The following is a 15093-nucleotide window of genomic DNA, read 5'->3' on the forward strand; positions in this document are numbered from 1 at the left end:
AGGGTTAAATAAGGGTGCGAGCTTGTTTGCGCAGTTGAAGATCCACCTGTGGAGTTCTTTAGCTCTGAGGTTGGCGTCAATCGAGGTGGTGGGGCATTGAAGTTGTGGGTGGAGTTGAGCTACTCATCAGTAACTTTGTTCCAGTTTCCTTGTGGAGGGCAGGGTGCAAGTATGGGTGGGGGGGGGGGTTTGTGAATGGAAGTGTACACAGTGGTGGTCTGTCCATAGGGATTGCATGGTGTGGCTGAAGTGGATGTTGTTCCCACCTGTGAAGATGGGATTGAGGATGTGTCCTGCCTTGTTGGTAGGCGCGGTGACGAGTGGTTTCAGTCCGATGTTGGCATGGTTGCTTAGGAGGGTGGTGGAGTTGGGGTCACTGGGGTTGTCGGGGTTGAAGTTCAGGTCTCCGATGTGTACGTAGTCCATGGAGGTGATGGCATGGGGTGGAATGAGATCAGCAGTGGCAGTGGAGAATGAGGGTGCCGCAAAGTATGGTTCTAGGGCTGGTCTGGATCTGGAAGTGGAAGTGTTCGGTGGTGGAGAAGGAGTCATTCATGGTGGAGGTGGAGAGTAGAAGGGAGCTCTTGTGTGCGATGGCGAGTCCTCCTCCTGGGCAGTTAGGCGGTCCCTCCAATGGATCTTGAATTCGTCCGGGATGGCAGTGGCGATGTCGGGGGCGGAGGGGTCGTTTGTCCAGGTTTCTGTGAAGTAGATTACGTCTGGCAAGAGTGTGTCGAGGAGGTCCCAGATATCTATGGCGTGTCTGTGCACGTTGAGGAGGATGCATTTCATGGCTTCGGTGATGCCGGCGTCCGACGTGGGGGTGGTGCCCATGGAGGTGCAGAGGGTGGTGAAGGACTGGTGGCAGTGGCAGCAGGAGAACTGGCTGTGGGTGGTGTTTGGCGTGGACAGCTGGCAGTTAATGCTCCTTCCGGAGATGAGTGCGAGGAGGGCCGTTGAGTCGTAGTGGTGGATGGGCCAGGGTTTCTGGTGCAGGTCGCGGTCATGTCCCGGACAGGCGCAGATGGTCTTCCCTTTGGTGCGCCATCAGCGCGCCAGTGGCGTGGCCGCCATTAAATAGGGGAGAAGGGAGGGAGACGCAGCTGGGAAGCGGAAACCAGCGGGGGAGGGGCTGTGGGTGCAGCAGCGGTGGGGAAAAAAGGTGGGAAGATTGGGCAGCGAAAACGGGCAAGGGGCACATGACAAGAGCAAAGGCACAAAAAACAGTGAGCAACAAGGCAAAAAAAATACAGAGGACAATGGACAAGAGGAGGAGAAGCAGGCTGAGATGCGAGGCAGAGCAGGAGCAGGCCTCAAACCAGGGTCAGCGGGGTGCAGGAGACAGAGGCATTCCAGGTGGAGCTGCATGCCTGGGAGAGCAGTATCCTTGCCAAAGGTCAGGGGTCCTGCTCGCTTGGACTTGCAGCGGCCACCATTAAATAGGGGAGGAGGGAGACACATTAAACAGACTCCCCAAACTCAACGCAATTTGACAAGCAATTGTTTCAAGAACATATTTGTACACTGTTATTATCAAGGTGCATGGGGAAGAGAAATCTGTAGATTATTTTTGTGCTTTGTGTAATAACATCTGGCTTTTTTGCATATTTGGATTTATTGAAGTTGTCCGCATATTGATATTTCTGGCCTCTTGCTTTCTGCATGTGCACTGGCTTCTGGTTAAGGCCCATAAGACATAAGACATTTAAGAGCCAATAACTAGCACTGTTGACTGGATCCCTGAGCAGTAATACTACTGTATACAATCTTGGAAGCTACTCAGGCTATGTTCCTGTAAATATCCTAAAATACAGGATTATGCTGGTAACTTAATCTATATCATAGAGGAAGTGTCAATGCAGAATTAGAAATATTTGAGGAAGACAAGGAAACCAAGAAGGAATAATCTAATGATAAAATTATTTTAAATATTACCACCTTACACGTGTGAGGCTGGTATCTCATTGAGCTGATTGTGGCTAAATGTGGCTGATAGTAAATACTTCAATAACAGGAGTGGTGGGTAATTTTAACCATTGAGCGAGTGGCGGAGGGCACACATACACACTCACGTACTCACTTACACCCATGCATTCACACAAGCACACACGCACACTCCACACCCATTCATAACACTCACAACAAATTAATACATTGATATGCACACGCACCCACAAGCCAAACATTCAAAAACCTAAACCTTACTAGTCCTGCAGCTCCCGGATAGGAAAACCTCAGAGGTCCCAGGAGAGTTGAGCACTGCTGCAGCCGCGGTCCATGCAGGATAGGGCGGTGGGGCCAAGTGGGGGATGGGGGGGTTTCGACAGATGATGACGAGGGAAAAATAAATAAATAATTAATTTCCCCTTGTCATCGTCCGTCGTTACCCCCCCCCCTCACCCAGCCCCACCGCTCTTAGCTGCACAGGCCGTGGCTGCACTGCCGCCTTCCATCATTGGCTGTCCTGAGGTCAGCCAATGAGGGAAGGCACCTGTCCCTCACTCGTCCCAGATTGGGATAGGGTCAGTGAGATGGCTGACACCGACCCACTCTATGGTGCGGTGTAACTGATTGACACTCAACTCTGGGCATTCAGGGCTTAAAACTGTTGCCAAGTTCCGAGGCAATCGGGAATGCTCCCCTTCAACATGAGGGGGAAGGCCTTGAGGCACTTTAGCCAGGGTGAGTAGGTAACATCCACAGGGCTGTGAAATCCTCAGCCTGGCAAAATGCGGCTCAGCCAGCCATGAGCATGTGCATTTTGCGCGACATGTCCCTGGTAGCCTGACCTGAACAAGAAGATTGTCTGCCAGACTGACCTTTGTTCAGACTGACAGGCTCTGCTTGCCAGGAAAAAGGTTGGGGCATGGCCCCTCAGCCCCTCCGGACGGACTGCTGCTGTTTAGTAATAACTATGCTATTCATGCCCCTAGATCAACTAAAGAAAAGAATACTGTCCTGGTTATCATCACAACTGTTAAAAATAGATGTATGGCTAGAGTAATCCAACAGGTCTATTTGTAAACCCTTGTGCAAATTGGCTCTGTGCGGTTATTTTCTGATCAGGTTGTGCAAATTGGCTCAGGTCTAACAACAAGTGTATAAACAGGATTCACTGCAGGGAAGAAACGTTAGTGGCGATTAACGGCTGCACACTGCGTTGTACACAAGTAAACTGCCCTAGCCTAATTTGTTGACCAATCATTTTCAAGGTTAAAATTCTAAATTTCTTCATGCATAAAATTTTAGTGGGAGTAATATGAATACCCCTGGATAACGAAATGCCATGCATAGAACAAAAGAAGTTCTGGATTCCAGCAAGCTTTGCAAATTAGGTCCTAATATCACATCAACTATGAGTTGTCAAGAAACGTACGAAGTAGAAAGTATCAGAAACAACAAGGCTTTGGTTATCATGAGGCTTCCCATCATGGAGTAATGTACAAGCATAAGCGGAAGACTGGGAAACATATGGCCTGTCAACACTCCTCATGTGCAGGTGAATTTATGACCATCCATGACAAGTACTTGTACTCACCAGTATTTTGGCGTAGTTGTGCCGTATAGACTCTACCACAGTGACATCCCTCCTACTCACGGCATGGGCAACAGTAGAGTTTTTCAAAAAGGCAGGGAATTCGGGAGTATCCTCTGTAGCTGTCATCTGTGAATACGACAAAAATGTGAAAAATAATGAGCCAGCAGGAATTACTAAACCAGATTTTATTTTACTCCTCCCCTGGGTCTCGAACTTTCCATTTCCATTGTTTGTGCATTACTATAAAAAGCCTGCATATACTTCCTCTTCTGTCCCATCAATTTTCTCTTAGGCAGCACAGCAGGACTCTGTCCAGTTCTGTGTATTGCACTGACAAGGATCAATTATTTACCCAGCAGCCCATGCTGGGCACAGTCACTAAACCATATCTGTTTTACTTCCCCTAGCTTCCTGGACTATAATGACTTTAGCTGCATCAGAAAACGATGTGTATGTCTTCACAGTATGAATATTGTCTCTGTGGTAGTAGGAAGGAAGGTGATATATCTGAATAAAAAACATAATAGCCATGTTCATGGTTCACAGTAAGTTCATCTGTGTTCTCTGCAATGCTAGAAGTGTAGGAACCACTAAAATCTGAGCTTTAATGTCAGCTCTAAGGAGGCACATTCAAGCTTTGCTCCCTCTAAACAGAAGAAGCTAAAAAATAGCTGCAAGCTAAATAAAAAATAGCTGCATCCCCTTTGAAACTCTAAATGTATTTTACCAATCTGTGAGCTCTGTTAAATCCCGTTTTAGTCGTAGCTGCATGTTTAGAGCTAACATATGTTTGCATCTTTATGTTTACAGATAACATATGTTTACTTCTTCATTTACACCTGTCAAAAATACGAAAACTAAAGCAAAGAAGCGTAAAGGACATGCTTTAGAGAAGCTGTACGCCATGGCAGTGCAACCACAAAGTCATAACCCCATGCTAGAGGTGAAAGTGGGTGGTGAAAGCAAATTATACATTGAGGGCTTGTCACTGACCACAAACTTGTGTGTTTGTGGCCATTCACAAACTACTCTGATGCTTTCTCACTTTGGAAGTGGGCAGAGAGTTGCTTCAGCAGAGGTCTGGAGTAAATCCACTGCCAAGCTGGGATAGGGAACAGAACACTCCCTAACCCTCGGTGTAGGGGAAAGGGTTTCTCCGTGGTGAAACATGTTTTCCTATGCATTAAAAAGAACAAGAAAAAAAGAACAATTGCACGGATCGGCTGCCTTTCCCCAATGCAGAAATGTACTGTTTGTACAGCTGCAGATTGGGGGAAATAGCAACATATACAAAAAAAACAGCATCACATGACCCTTCTGGTTTCTCTCTGTACCACTTGCCACAGTAACATCTTTTTAAAAATTTTTTTTATTGAAGTCCTCGGTGAATTCATTAATTCATGACAAAAAGGCATATTTAGAAAAAATCAAGGCATATAACAAATCAGCCAGAAAGTACAGACATTAGTTAACATTCCTTCTTTGGTTTACAAAATCATATATACAATCAATCAAAATATAATCCCCAAATTTTTTCAAATTTTCAGTAACATCATAATATTTGGATTCTCCTAGCCTCTGAATACAGAAGATACAAGAGATACACAAGTGTTATTTATCTTCTCCCCTCTTCTCCAAAATAACAATTTTTAAAAATCTTTTTTCTTAAGGGCAACTTAAAGGTCAGTTTCAACTTAGAGCAAAATATAAGAAAACCATGATAGGAAAGAAAAAAAAGCCCTAATTCAATTTGTCGAAGTGAACAACTTTGAATGACTCGGTCAGCATTACAAAAGCCGGAAAATGCGGTTTAAGTTCAACTTCCTTTGAACTGCCGGAGCACCTCTTAAAAAAATACAATGCATTGACATTATTACATCTGAACACTAGTATCATTAGTACAAAGGCTTAAAAAGGAAACCATGACGAAATGTTTCGGCACCAAAAGAGAATATGAACACCTGGTAAAGACAGAAAGTCACATTGGTGCAAGTGAAATGAAATGAAATGAAAATGAAATGAAATGAAATGAAATGAAATGAAAATGAAATGAAATGAAATGAAATGAAAAATTCCATTTATATAGCGCATAACCACCCGGAGGCCTCGCAGCGCTTTAGACTGATTATTGTATCGGGCTGCTGGGTGAATTAGTACGCTTTTGAAAACAGGTGGGTTTTTAAATCTCTCCTAAATGACAAGTAAATCGTAACAACTAAGAACAAGGTCGTGCAAAATAGGAGGGAGATTTAACTCAGAAACATGGTCAAGAAAAGATATGCCTCAAAAAGGAAGGGTATGTTAGCCAGCAATTTCTGAATTATGTGACCCCTAAAAGTCAGAAAAATTTGTTTAAGACCCAAGGCAAAATGGAGACCGTACTGAGGTACTCACTTTGTTTGAGACATTTCCTCTTTGCTATTACTAGTCATAAACATTTTAGTGTATTGTATAGTGCAGCACTGTTACTTATGTAACGCTTTCTTAAACTTGTGAGGCTGAAACTATTTTAAAGATAAAATAGTGTCTACACTCTTTGTTGTTAAGAAACGAGTTACTTGGGGGGCGTGGCCTGACTGGCTAAGATGGCAGCCGCCCCTCCGTGAGCTCATGCTCCCCGGAGGTGAATCTGCGACACTCTGGATGCTGGTACTGTTGATCTTGACCCCTGGGTACCACTAGCATCCCTCTTACCCCCTTGATACTGGTGGCCTTCCTTTTGTTACCTGCCTGGGGGCAGAAAGGCCACTAAGGGAGCCAGCTAAGCCACTCCATATTAATGGCCCGTGTGGCGGCCGCTGCCAACTTCGGAGTGACCCGGCCTAGGCACTCCCTTCAAGTCACAGGGGTGATGAGCATGAGGAGGACCGATACCTGTTGAGACTCTCCCCGCTGCTGCCTTCCAGACTGAAGGTACAGCACTGTTCCTCCATCGCCCCTCCATGCATGGCTTTGCGCCACATGGGCTGTGCAGCGCGCCGCTCGTACCTGCTAAGAGCTTGTGGGTAGCCCTGATGATGGTGGGAGGGCTGCTTTCTGACAAAGAGCCTGATTATCTCCTGTGGCTAGGGGCTTCCAGGGATAGGAGGGATCCTTCTCTGTTACGTTTTATGGCGCATTGCTGGATACCCCCACCCACTGCTCTTGATGGTAGCAGTTGCTACCGTTATGGCAACATCTTGCAAACTGTGTCTGCGCTGATACTGGTGGGGCCTGCCGAACTACGGTAGTAATGCCAAGGTTGTGTGCTGGGGCACCCCCCACTTATATTTGCGGGATTCCGGCAGGTGCTTGTGGGGTCTATGATTGCTCATACTGCCAGGTTGGGCTACCCTATGCAAGTGCATCATGAGTTCAGTCCTGGCCTATTTCGCTGTCGCCCCTGGCACACAGGTGTCTCACCTATTGGCATATAGTTTGCTGCAGCCTGCCTTGTCTCTCTGGTTACCATGGGGAAGGGAGGTCCCACTCCATCATTCACACAATCCAGGATTGGCCCGCCTTCAGCCTCTCGGCAGAGCGTTTCTGAGGCACCCCTGCCCCGTTTACTGGAGGGCACCCTGACATTCTCCTGGGTATCCAAGCCTCCCGATCCACCCTGGAATCCAAGATCAGTAAAGCCATTATGGAGCTGTGGAGTTCGTAATGACTAACTCCGAGACATTATACTCTTTAAGGCTTTGCTGCACTTACAATGTCTAAGAATGGATTTAGACAATGTAGGGGTACAGTGCTCATCCAACTGTACCCTCATCTGTGGGCTAGTGCACCCTGCTAGAGGGGTGACTTACTGAGGCCCCAGGCAGTGGGTTGCAGGCATGGCACACAGGAATGTGTGCCATGTTGACTCATCACTTTTCTCTGCACCAAAACACGGAGCCTGAAATGGCAGTGTGTGGGTGTTAGGGCGCAGGGCCTCTAAGGGTGGCATAATTGGTGCTGCAGCCATTAAGGGCCTTCCCTGGTCTCAGTACCCCTGGTACTCATGGAACTTTTCACATGGGCACTATACCTTTGGCCAAAGAGGTGCGTGCCAATTGGGTGTACAAGGATATAGCTTTGGGAAAGAACACAGGCCCTGATAACCTGATTGGCAGGGACCCAGGGCACACCAAGAAAAAATGTGGGGTGTAACCATGCACAAGGGGCACTTTCTGACAAGGAGTGTGAGGGATAGAATTGCGTCTTGCATATACAGCTCAGTACTTCTTGTAGGTTCAGTCTAGTTGCTGCTGTTTCAATAAACAACCAGGTCTTTACAGCCCTGCTAAGTATAAGGTTGTTGCTGTTATGCTTCTTTTCTTCTAGAGTCAGTTTCAGAGCTGGTATGTCTTTATGGAGGATGACCTACCACCAAAACAACATTTATTGAAAGTGAGGTGTTCAAAAATAGAGCCATTCTGGATCTTGTATTCCTCCATGGCAGTACAGCTTGCATTGTTGATTTTAGAGAGATTTTTTTTATTGGACTACATGTATGCTATGTAATATTATCTGCATTTTTTAAGTAATTATTGATTAACTGACAAGTTAATTCACAGCATAATATGTTTATAATACATGGGATTCTGCAATCACTGTATAAATGCCTGTCTCTTATTTACTTATAATACATGGGATTCTGTAAACCCTGTATAAAGGCCAGGCTCTAATTTCTTTACAATTAGCGACTTGTGATACACCCAGTGGCTAATTATAAAGAAAAAAATAAGAACTCGACTATTATAAGTTATTACAGTCGCGTTCCGGTGTCACAATTCCTGCTGCCAGAGCTAGCAGTTGAGTTGAAAGGCAGGTCAGGTCATGGAGCATAAATGAAACAGCTGTATAAAGCAAGGAAAATGGAATGTTACTTTTCATTATCCTACTCTATGTTTCTAGCTTACAATGACAAGCAGAGAAAACATGTTTATTTTTGGCATTCCTTAGATAGTTAGAGAAAAACTAATATCTTTTTGCATGTTTCTACACATTCTGAGCGCTACTGCAGCTTTTTTTTAACAGGTTTGTATTGAGCTGTTTATAATATCAGTTTGCAACAAATATATAACTGGTTTTTGATGTGTATCATTTTGCACTTGAGGTTTTTATTAATTGCACAAGTTACTTACCTTCCGTAATGATATATCTGTAAGAGACATTAGTTAGTGATAGATTCCTTATCTTAGAATTACCCCCAGGCATCAGACTGGATCCGGAAAGTTTTCATCAACAGTACCCCTGCGCGTCGAAAGCTGGTGTTGTGGGGCTCCGCGTCTGTCGTAGGTGTCGAGATCGCATGGATGACTTTGCGGCAGCTACTTAGACCCCACCCTCGCGTGCTGATGTCAGTTCTGTACACGACTTTCCGTGCCAGGAATGCAGAGCCATGCAAAATATTCACCACTAGTGCATTGAATCTAGGGCCCTGAAGGGATGACCTTAACCCTAGAAATTAGTTTGCAGAATGGGGAGGATGGGTGGGGCGGTAAGGATTCTATCACTAACTAATGTCTCTTACAGATATATTGTTCCCGTAGGTAAGTAACCTGTGCATCTGAAAGAGACACATTAGTGATAGATTCCTTACCTTAGAATAGATACCCCAGCAATACCAACCCCAGTGGTGGGTCTGCAAACCAAGATCACACCAGAAAGTCACGAAGAACAGAACGGCCAAAGAAGCCATCTCTCTGGACTTGGCTGTCATGGCAATAATGCTTAGTAAAAGTGTGCAGCGAGGCCCACGTGGCTGCCTGACAGATGTCTTCGAGGGGGACACCAAGTCCCAATGCAGTAGTAGCTGCTGACGCCCTGGTAGATTGGGCGCGCAGCCCCACCGGAGGTTCCTTTTTAGCCAGAAAATAACAGGCTTTTATACACAAGACGACCCATTGGGAGATAGCCCCTTGTGTACAGCCCGGCCTTTCTTGGCGCCTACGTAGCCAACAAAGAGCTGGTCATCCACCCGGAACCGTTGTGTGCGGTTTAGGTAAAATGAGAGCGCACGTTTTGGGTCCAGACGGTGGAGCCTCTCTTCCTCTCTGGAAGGGTGCGGAGGCGGAAAGAAAGTGGGCAAGGTGATAGTTTTCCCCTGAGGAATGCAGTAACAACCTTTGGCAAGAAGGAAGGACGAGTGCGGAGCACAACCTTGTCCAGATGAACAGACAGAAAAGGAGGTTTACAGGAAAGAGCCTGGAGCTCACTCATTGGCCTAGCGGAGGTGATGGCAACCAGGAAAACAGTCTTTAAAGTCAGTAAACAAAGAGGAGAAGTGTGAAGCCGCTCAAAAGGAGCCCACATCAAATAAGTAAGAACCAGATTCAAGTCCCACTGCGGCATCACAAACGGAATAGGAGGGAAAAGGTGAATAATGCCTTTGAGAAATCTACTTACGAAAGGGGACTTCTAAAGAGAAGGCTGATCAGGGAGCCTGAGAAAGGCTGAAATTGCAGAAAGGTAGCCCTTAATAGTGTCCAGAGCAGAGAGCTGCCAGGCCAAAAAAAGAATGAACAAAAGGACTTCTGAAAGAGGGGCAGAAAGGGGATCTACAGCCTTTGCTGTGCACTATGCCACAAATTTGTTCCAACTACAGGCGTATACCAATTTAGTAAAGGGACGCCTGGCTGCCAGAATGATATCACAGACGTCAGGAGGCAAGTCAAATGGAATCAACTGTCACCGCTCAATCTCCACGCAATGAGGTGGAGGCTGGAGAGGTTCGGGCAGAGGACCGTCCCCTGCTGCTGCGACAGAAGATCCTCTAGAAGAGGCAGTTGGATCGGGGATCCACTCTCATACTGAGTAGGTCGGTTACCAAACTCTTCGAGCCCAGTCCGGGGCCACAAGAATGACTTGGGCCTAGTCACGCCTGATCTTCTTTAGCACTCTGGGTAGAAGTGGTATAGGCGGAAAGGCGTACAACAGACCGCAACTCCACTCATGACGGAAAGCACCGCCGAACGAGTGCCGCCTTGGAAATTCCAACGTGCAGAACTGCTGACATTGTGCGTTCTCTTCGGTGGCAAATAGATCTAACCAAGACTATCCCCACTGTTGAGAGAGACCTTGCGCCACCTCCGAGTAAAGATGCCATTCCTGATCCATCATGCACTTGCGTCTGAGTTAATCCGCCCTGGCGTTCAAAGAACCTGCCAAGTGTGGAACCACCAAGGAAATGCCATGACGTTCCAGCCATGACCAGAGACGCAGAGCCTCCTGACATAGGGTCCACAACCCCACCCGCCTTGCTTGTTGCAGTACCACATGGTGGTGGTGTTGTCTGGGAACACCTGCACTACCTTCCATTTGAGACACGCTGGTAAGGCCAAAAGGGAGCATGGTGAACTGTAAGTGCTCGTGGCCTACGGTGAACTGCTGGTAACGCTGGTGGGCCTGCAGGATGGGGATATGAAAATAAGCATCCTGCAAGTCCAACGCTACCATCCATTCTTGTGGGTCTAGGGCAGACAAGACCTGAGCAAGTGTGAGCATCTTGAACTTCTCCTTCTGGAGGAAGCAATTGACGTTCCAATGGTCTAAGATAGGACGGAGGTCCTTGTGCTTCTTTGGAACCAGAAAGTAGTTGGAGTAACAACCGCGCTCACTGGCCCCCTTGGCCAAGAGTGCCGCAACTTCCTGCTGGAGAAGTTCCAAGTGATCCCCCAACATGTGGTGGTACTGAGGTGGCATGTATGGAGGGGTGGTCTCGAAGGGGAGGGAGTATCCCCTTCGGACAATCTGTAAAACCCACCTTTCCGTAGTGATGGTGCGCCAGTGGGGGAGGTGATGGCAAATCCTGCCGCCCACTGGCGTGGGGTGGACCTGAAACACCGGACTAGGAAGGTTTGGAGGCAGTGGTGGCAGGGGAGGTGGTGGACTGACCCACCTGCTGGCCACATGACCCACCATGGCAGGTCCCACATCCGCGGCTGCGCTGAGACTGTTGCTGCACAGGCCTGTGGCTTTGAAACAAACGTGTTTGGGTGCCCCTTCCTTGGCCACGAAAGGAGCGAAAAGCAGATGCCCAAGGAGTGCACGTGACCGAAAGGCCAAAGGACTTGGCCGTAGCTCGCGAGTCCTTAAAGCACTCCAATGCACTATCTGCCTTGTTCTCAGCCAGGCGTGATAGCGTAGCGCCACTGTCGTGGAAATTGCTCTGCCCAGTGAGTCAGCGGTGTGAAGGCCACAACGAATTGTGAACTTGGCTGCATCTCTCCCCTCAGCAATAGCTTGGGAGAGCACTGTCCGGGCCTCCTCCGGACACCGAGGCAGCACCTGCACCACCGTATACCACACAGAGTGGTAATAACTGCCCAAGACGCATGCGGTGTTCACAGACCGCAGCCCTGAACTGGCGGAAGAGAAAATCTTCTTCCCAAACTGCTCCCGTTTCTTGGATTACCTGTCCAGAGGTACGGAAGGGAATGCACTTGGGGACACAGAGGCTTGGATAACCAAGCTCTCAGGGGTAGGGTGTCGGGAGAGTAAAATGGGGTCGCCCGGAGCTGGGCGATATCGCTGGCCACGTTCCTATTCACAGGAGCCCCTGTGTTGGGCCTGGACCAGGTGCCTTAAAGGACGTCTGAAAGTGCATCATTAAAGGGCAGCAGCGGCTCCGCAGAGGAAGCCGCCGGCCAAAGCACTTCTGTAAGGAGGGTAGTCCTGATGGCCACAGTAGGGAGCTCGAGGTGGAGAGCCTCTGCTGCCCTACGCAGCACCACTGAATAAGTACCACCCTCCTCTATAGCCACGGTTCCGGTGAGAAATCCAGATCACCGGCATCCCCCAAATCCTCTGCCCAGTCCGGGTCTAACTGGCATTGGGCTGCAAGAGGGTCTTCAGACCCCTCCCAGTCCTCCCCATCCTCCATAACTTGGTGGGCAGGTGGGCAAATGGAGGAGGATGGAGATAGGGATAAAAATTCCCCATCAGCGTCGGAATCGGCGGCGATCGACATCAGTCCGGCACGTCCCCATGTCGGGGTGGAAGCCAGGGACGACATTGGCCGGGGAGCCGGCCAACACCGGTGGCGGTGCCGTGGACGTCGATGTCGGTGGAGATTGTACGAGGTGAACCGACATCGGCTGGGATCCATGCATGGATCCATGGGGGTGTCGGAGTGCCGAGGCCAGAGCTGTCAACAACGTTGGGGGTGGAACCGCCACAGAAGAAGGGCGAGGACCCCCAGTTGAAACCGCGGGCCCGAAGGTGCACTGGCGGGGCCCAATGGGCCACAGAGGCGGGCCATGGCTGACAGAAACTCCTGTAGCTGGAGTCGCCAACGGACCCAGAAAGGGTGGGTAGACTGGCGACGACTGCGTAAGCTCTGCCGGTGCTGCGGGGGAGACACTACCAGCACTCTGAACCGTGTTGTGCGATAGACTAGGGGAAGGCGAAGAGCTTGGTCCTACCTGACCACGACTGCCAAGACTTTGTCGAAGGATGGTGGCGGCTCCGCAACAGGTCCCTTGACCTTCCACGGGACCGGGACCTTGAACTGCGAGGAGCCGAATCCCAGGCCTCAAGCAACTTTTGGGACCGCTCCCGCAAAGGTTTTGGAGCCATGGCCTGGCAGTCGGGGCTCGATGTGGGGTTCTGTTTGTGCCCCAGGCAGTAGAGACACTCGCGGTGCGGGTCCGTCACCGACATCATGCAGGGACAAACCTCGCAAGACTTGAAACTTGGCATCCCTATACACCAGGAGTCAAGACTCGAAAAAGTCAGAGACAAAAGTCCCAAAAAACTCAATCAAAAATTGACTGGGGTTACCGCTCTCTCCAGATCTGCACTTGCTGGCACAGAAAAAGAAAGAACTGACGTCAGCGCGCGAGTGCGCCGTCTAAGTAGCTAACACGACGTCATCCTGGCGATCACGACACCTATGACGAACGCGAAGCTGCACAACGCCACCTTCCGATGCCCAGGGGTACTGCTGACAAAAACGTTCCGGATCCAGTCTGACCCCTGGGGGTAATTCTAAGGTAAGGAATCTATCACTAACATGTCTCTTTCAGATATTTATGTTTAAAAACATGCTTGCTCCTTCATATGAAAGAGCTGTGCACCAAAGTTTTAAGTGGTTTGTGGGAAAAGTGATGGTGTGACCATGTATTATATGTGACAAAGTACTCCATGCCATACATGATAAAAATATTGCAAGTCACCTTGGAGCTCCATAACTTTATAAAGGAACTTTGCCTTTGGCCTCATTCCTCATTCCTCTACATGGTTATGGAAATACATGGTTACTTACAACATCCTTATAAGGTACAGCATGGAGTACTTTATCCCTTATATAGTCAATGACTTGTGACACACCCATCCAGTAAGTTATTACCTTCGAATTCTGATGTCACAATACGTGATGCCAGAGACAGGTGTAAGGCAAATCAGGTCATGGTGCAACTATTTAAAGCAACAAAAATTATACATTGCTTTTCATTTGTTCTCGATTTTTTTAGCTTTTGTTTTTCTATGGTGTTTAGAATGTTTATTCTTTGCATGCCTTAGATAATTATAGAAAAGTACGAATTTTCCGTACTCTGAGCTACTGCAGCTCTTTTTTTAAAAACTGACTTTGTATTGAACTGGTTCTAACATCTTTTTCCCAAAAGTATTTACTAGGTGTTTGATGTGTTTAATTTTCCACTAGAGGGTCTATTTTTATTCTTGATATTTGCAAACATGCTCTCTCTTTCATATAAAAGAGCTACAGACCAAGGTTTTAAGTAGTTTGTGGGAAAGGTGATGGCGTGATCATGTATTATATGGGATAAAGTACCCTTGCCAAACATGATAAGAATATTGCAAGTCACCTCAGAGTTCCATAACCTTTTCAAGGAACTTGGCCTTCGGCCTCAGTCCTCTATATGGTTATGGAACTCCTCAGTGACTTGAAATATCCTTATGATTTACAGCAGGTGCTACTTTGTCTTTTTTATATTATTATAGTTGTTATTAAGAGTGGGTGGAGATCGTGGAGTTGCACTATGCGGAATTCCGTTGAGTTGCCTATAAATTCCACTTAGTTCCGCTTCTCCCTACTCTACACCTCAAAGCCGCTCTCTCTCTGCTACTGCACCTACTCATGCCAGCTGGTGCTGCCCCAGATACCAGCTTTGTAGACCCCTGGGCTTTTGGGGTTCTCCCAAGATGGGCATGTAATGATGTGGGGCATCTTCGCTGTCCATCATGATTGAAAGTGCCACAAAACCAACTTCACAAAGAAGCCGGCACCAATTACCTGCTTAAGGAACAGTTCTCTTAGGCGCATGTGTGTTTTTTGAGCCTGGGTTGCAATGGTGCTAGGTAGAAATATGGAGAGTGCCACTGTTGGAGACCCCTGTGCAATACTTTGACGCCACCATTAATCATGCCGAGGACACCTCGGGTCGTGTTGTCTACGAAAAATAGGAAATAAATAATAGAATGTTTAATTACCCCATGCACCTGCTCTGCAGTGGGTGCATGGATGCACTGGACCATGCCATTGAGCCATATTGCTGAATCCCTCAGACCGAGTGAGGAGGACCTTCTCTATTTTTATAGCAGGTGTGAGGCAGTCATAGACATAG

The 15093-nt window shown here is 47.8% G+C and overlaps 1 protein-coding gene across 1 annotated transcript in view; it reads right to left on the reverse strand.

Moving 5' to 3' along the window:
* The window catches only part of ITGA8 (integrin subunit alpha 8), a 721129-nt gene that overhangs the window by 122950 nt on the left and 583086 nt on the right, over window positions 1-15093 (reverse strand). Inside the window, exon 26 of the mRNA XM_086941818.1 lies at window positions 3539-3664. Coding sequence (XP_086797944.1) covers window positions 3539-3664 — 126 coding nt within the window. The remainder of the gene's footprint in view (window positions 1-3538; window positions 3665-15093) is intronic.

Source organism: Lissotriton vulgaris, chromosome 10 (assembly GCF_964263255.1).
Source record: "Lissotriton vulgaris chromosome 10, aLisVul1.2, whole genome shotgun sequence".
Classification (NCBI taxonomy): Eukaryota; Metazoa; Chordata; class Amphibia; order Caudata; family Salamandridae; genus Lissotriton; species Lissotriton vulgaris.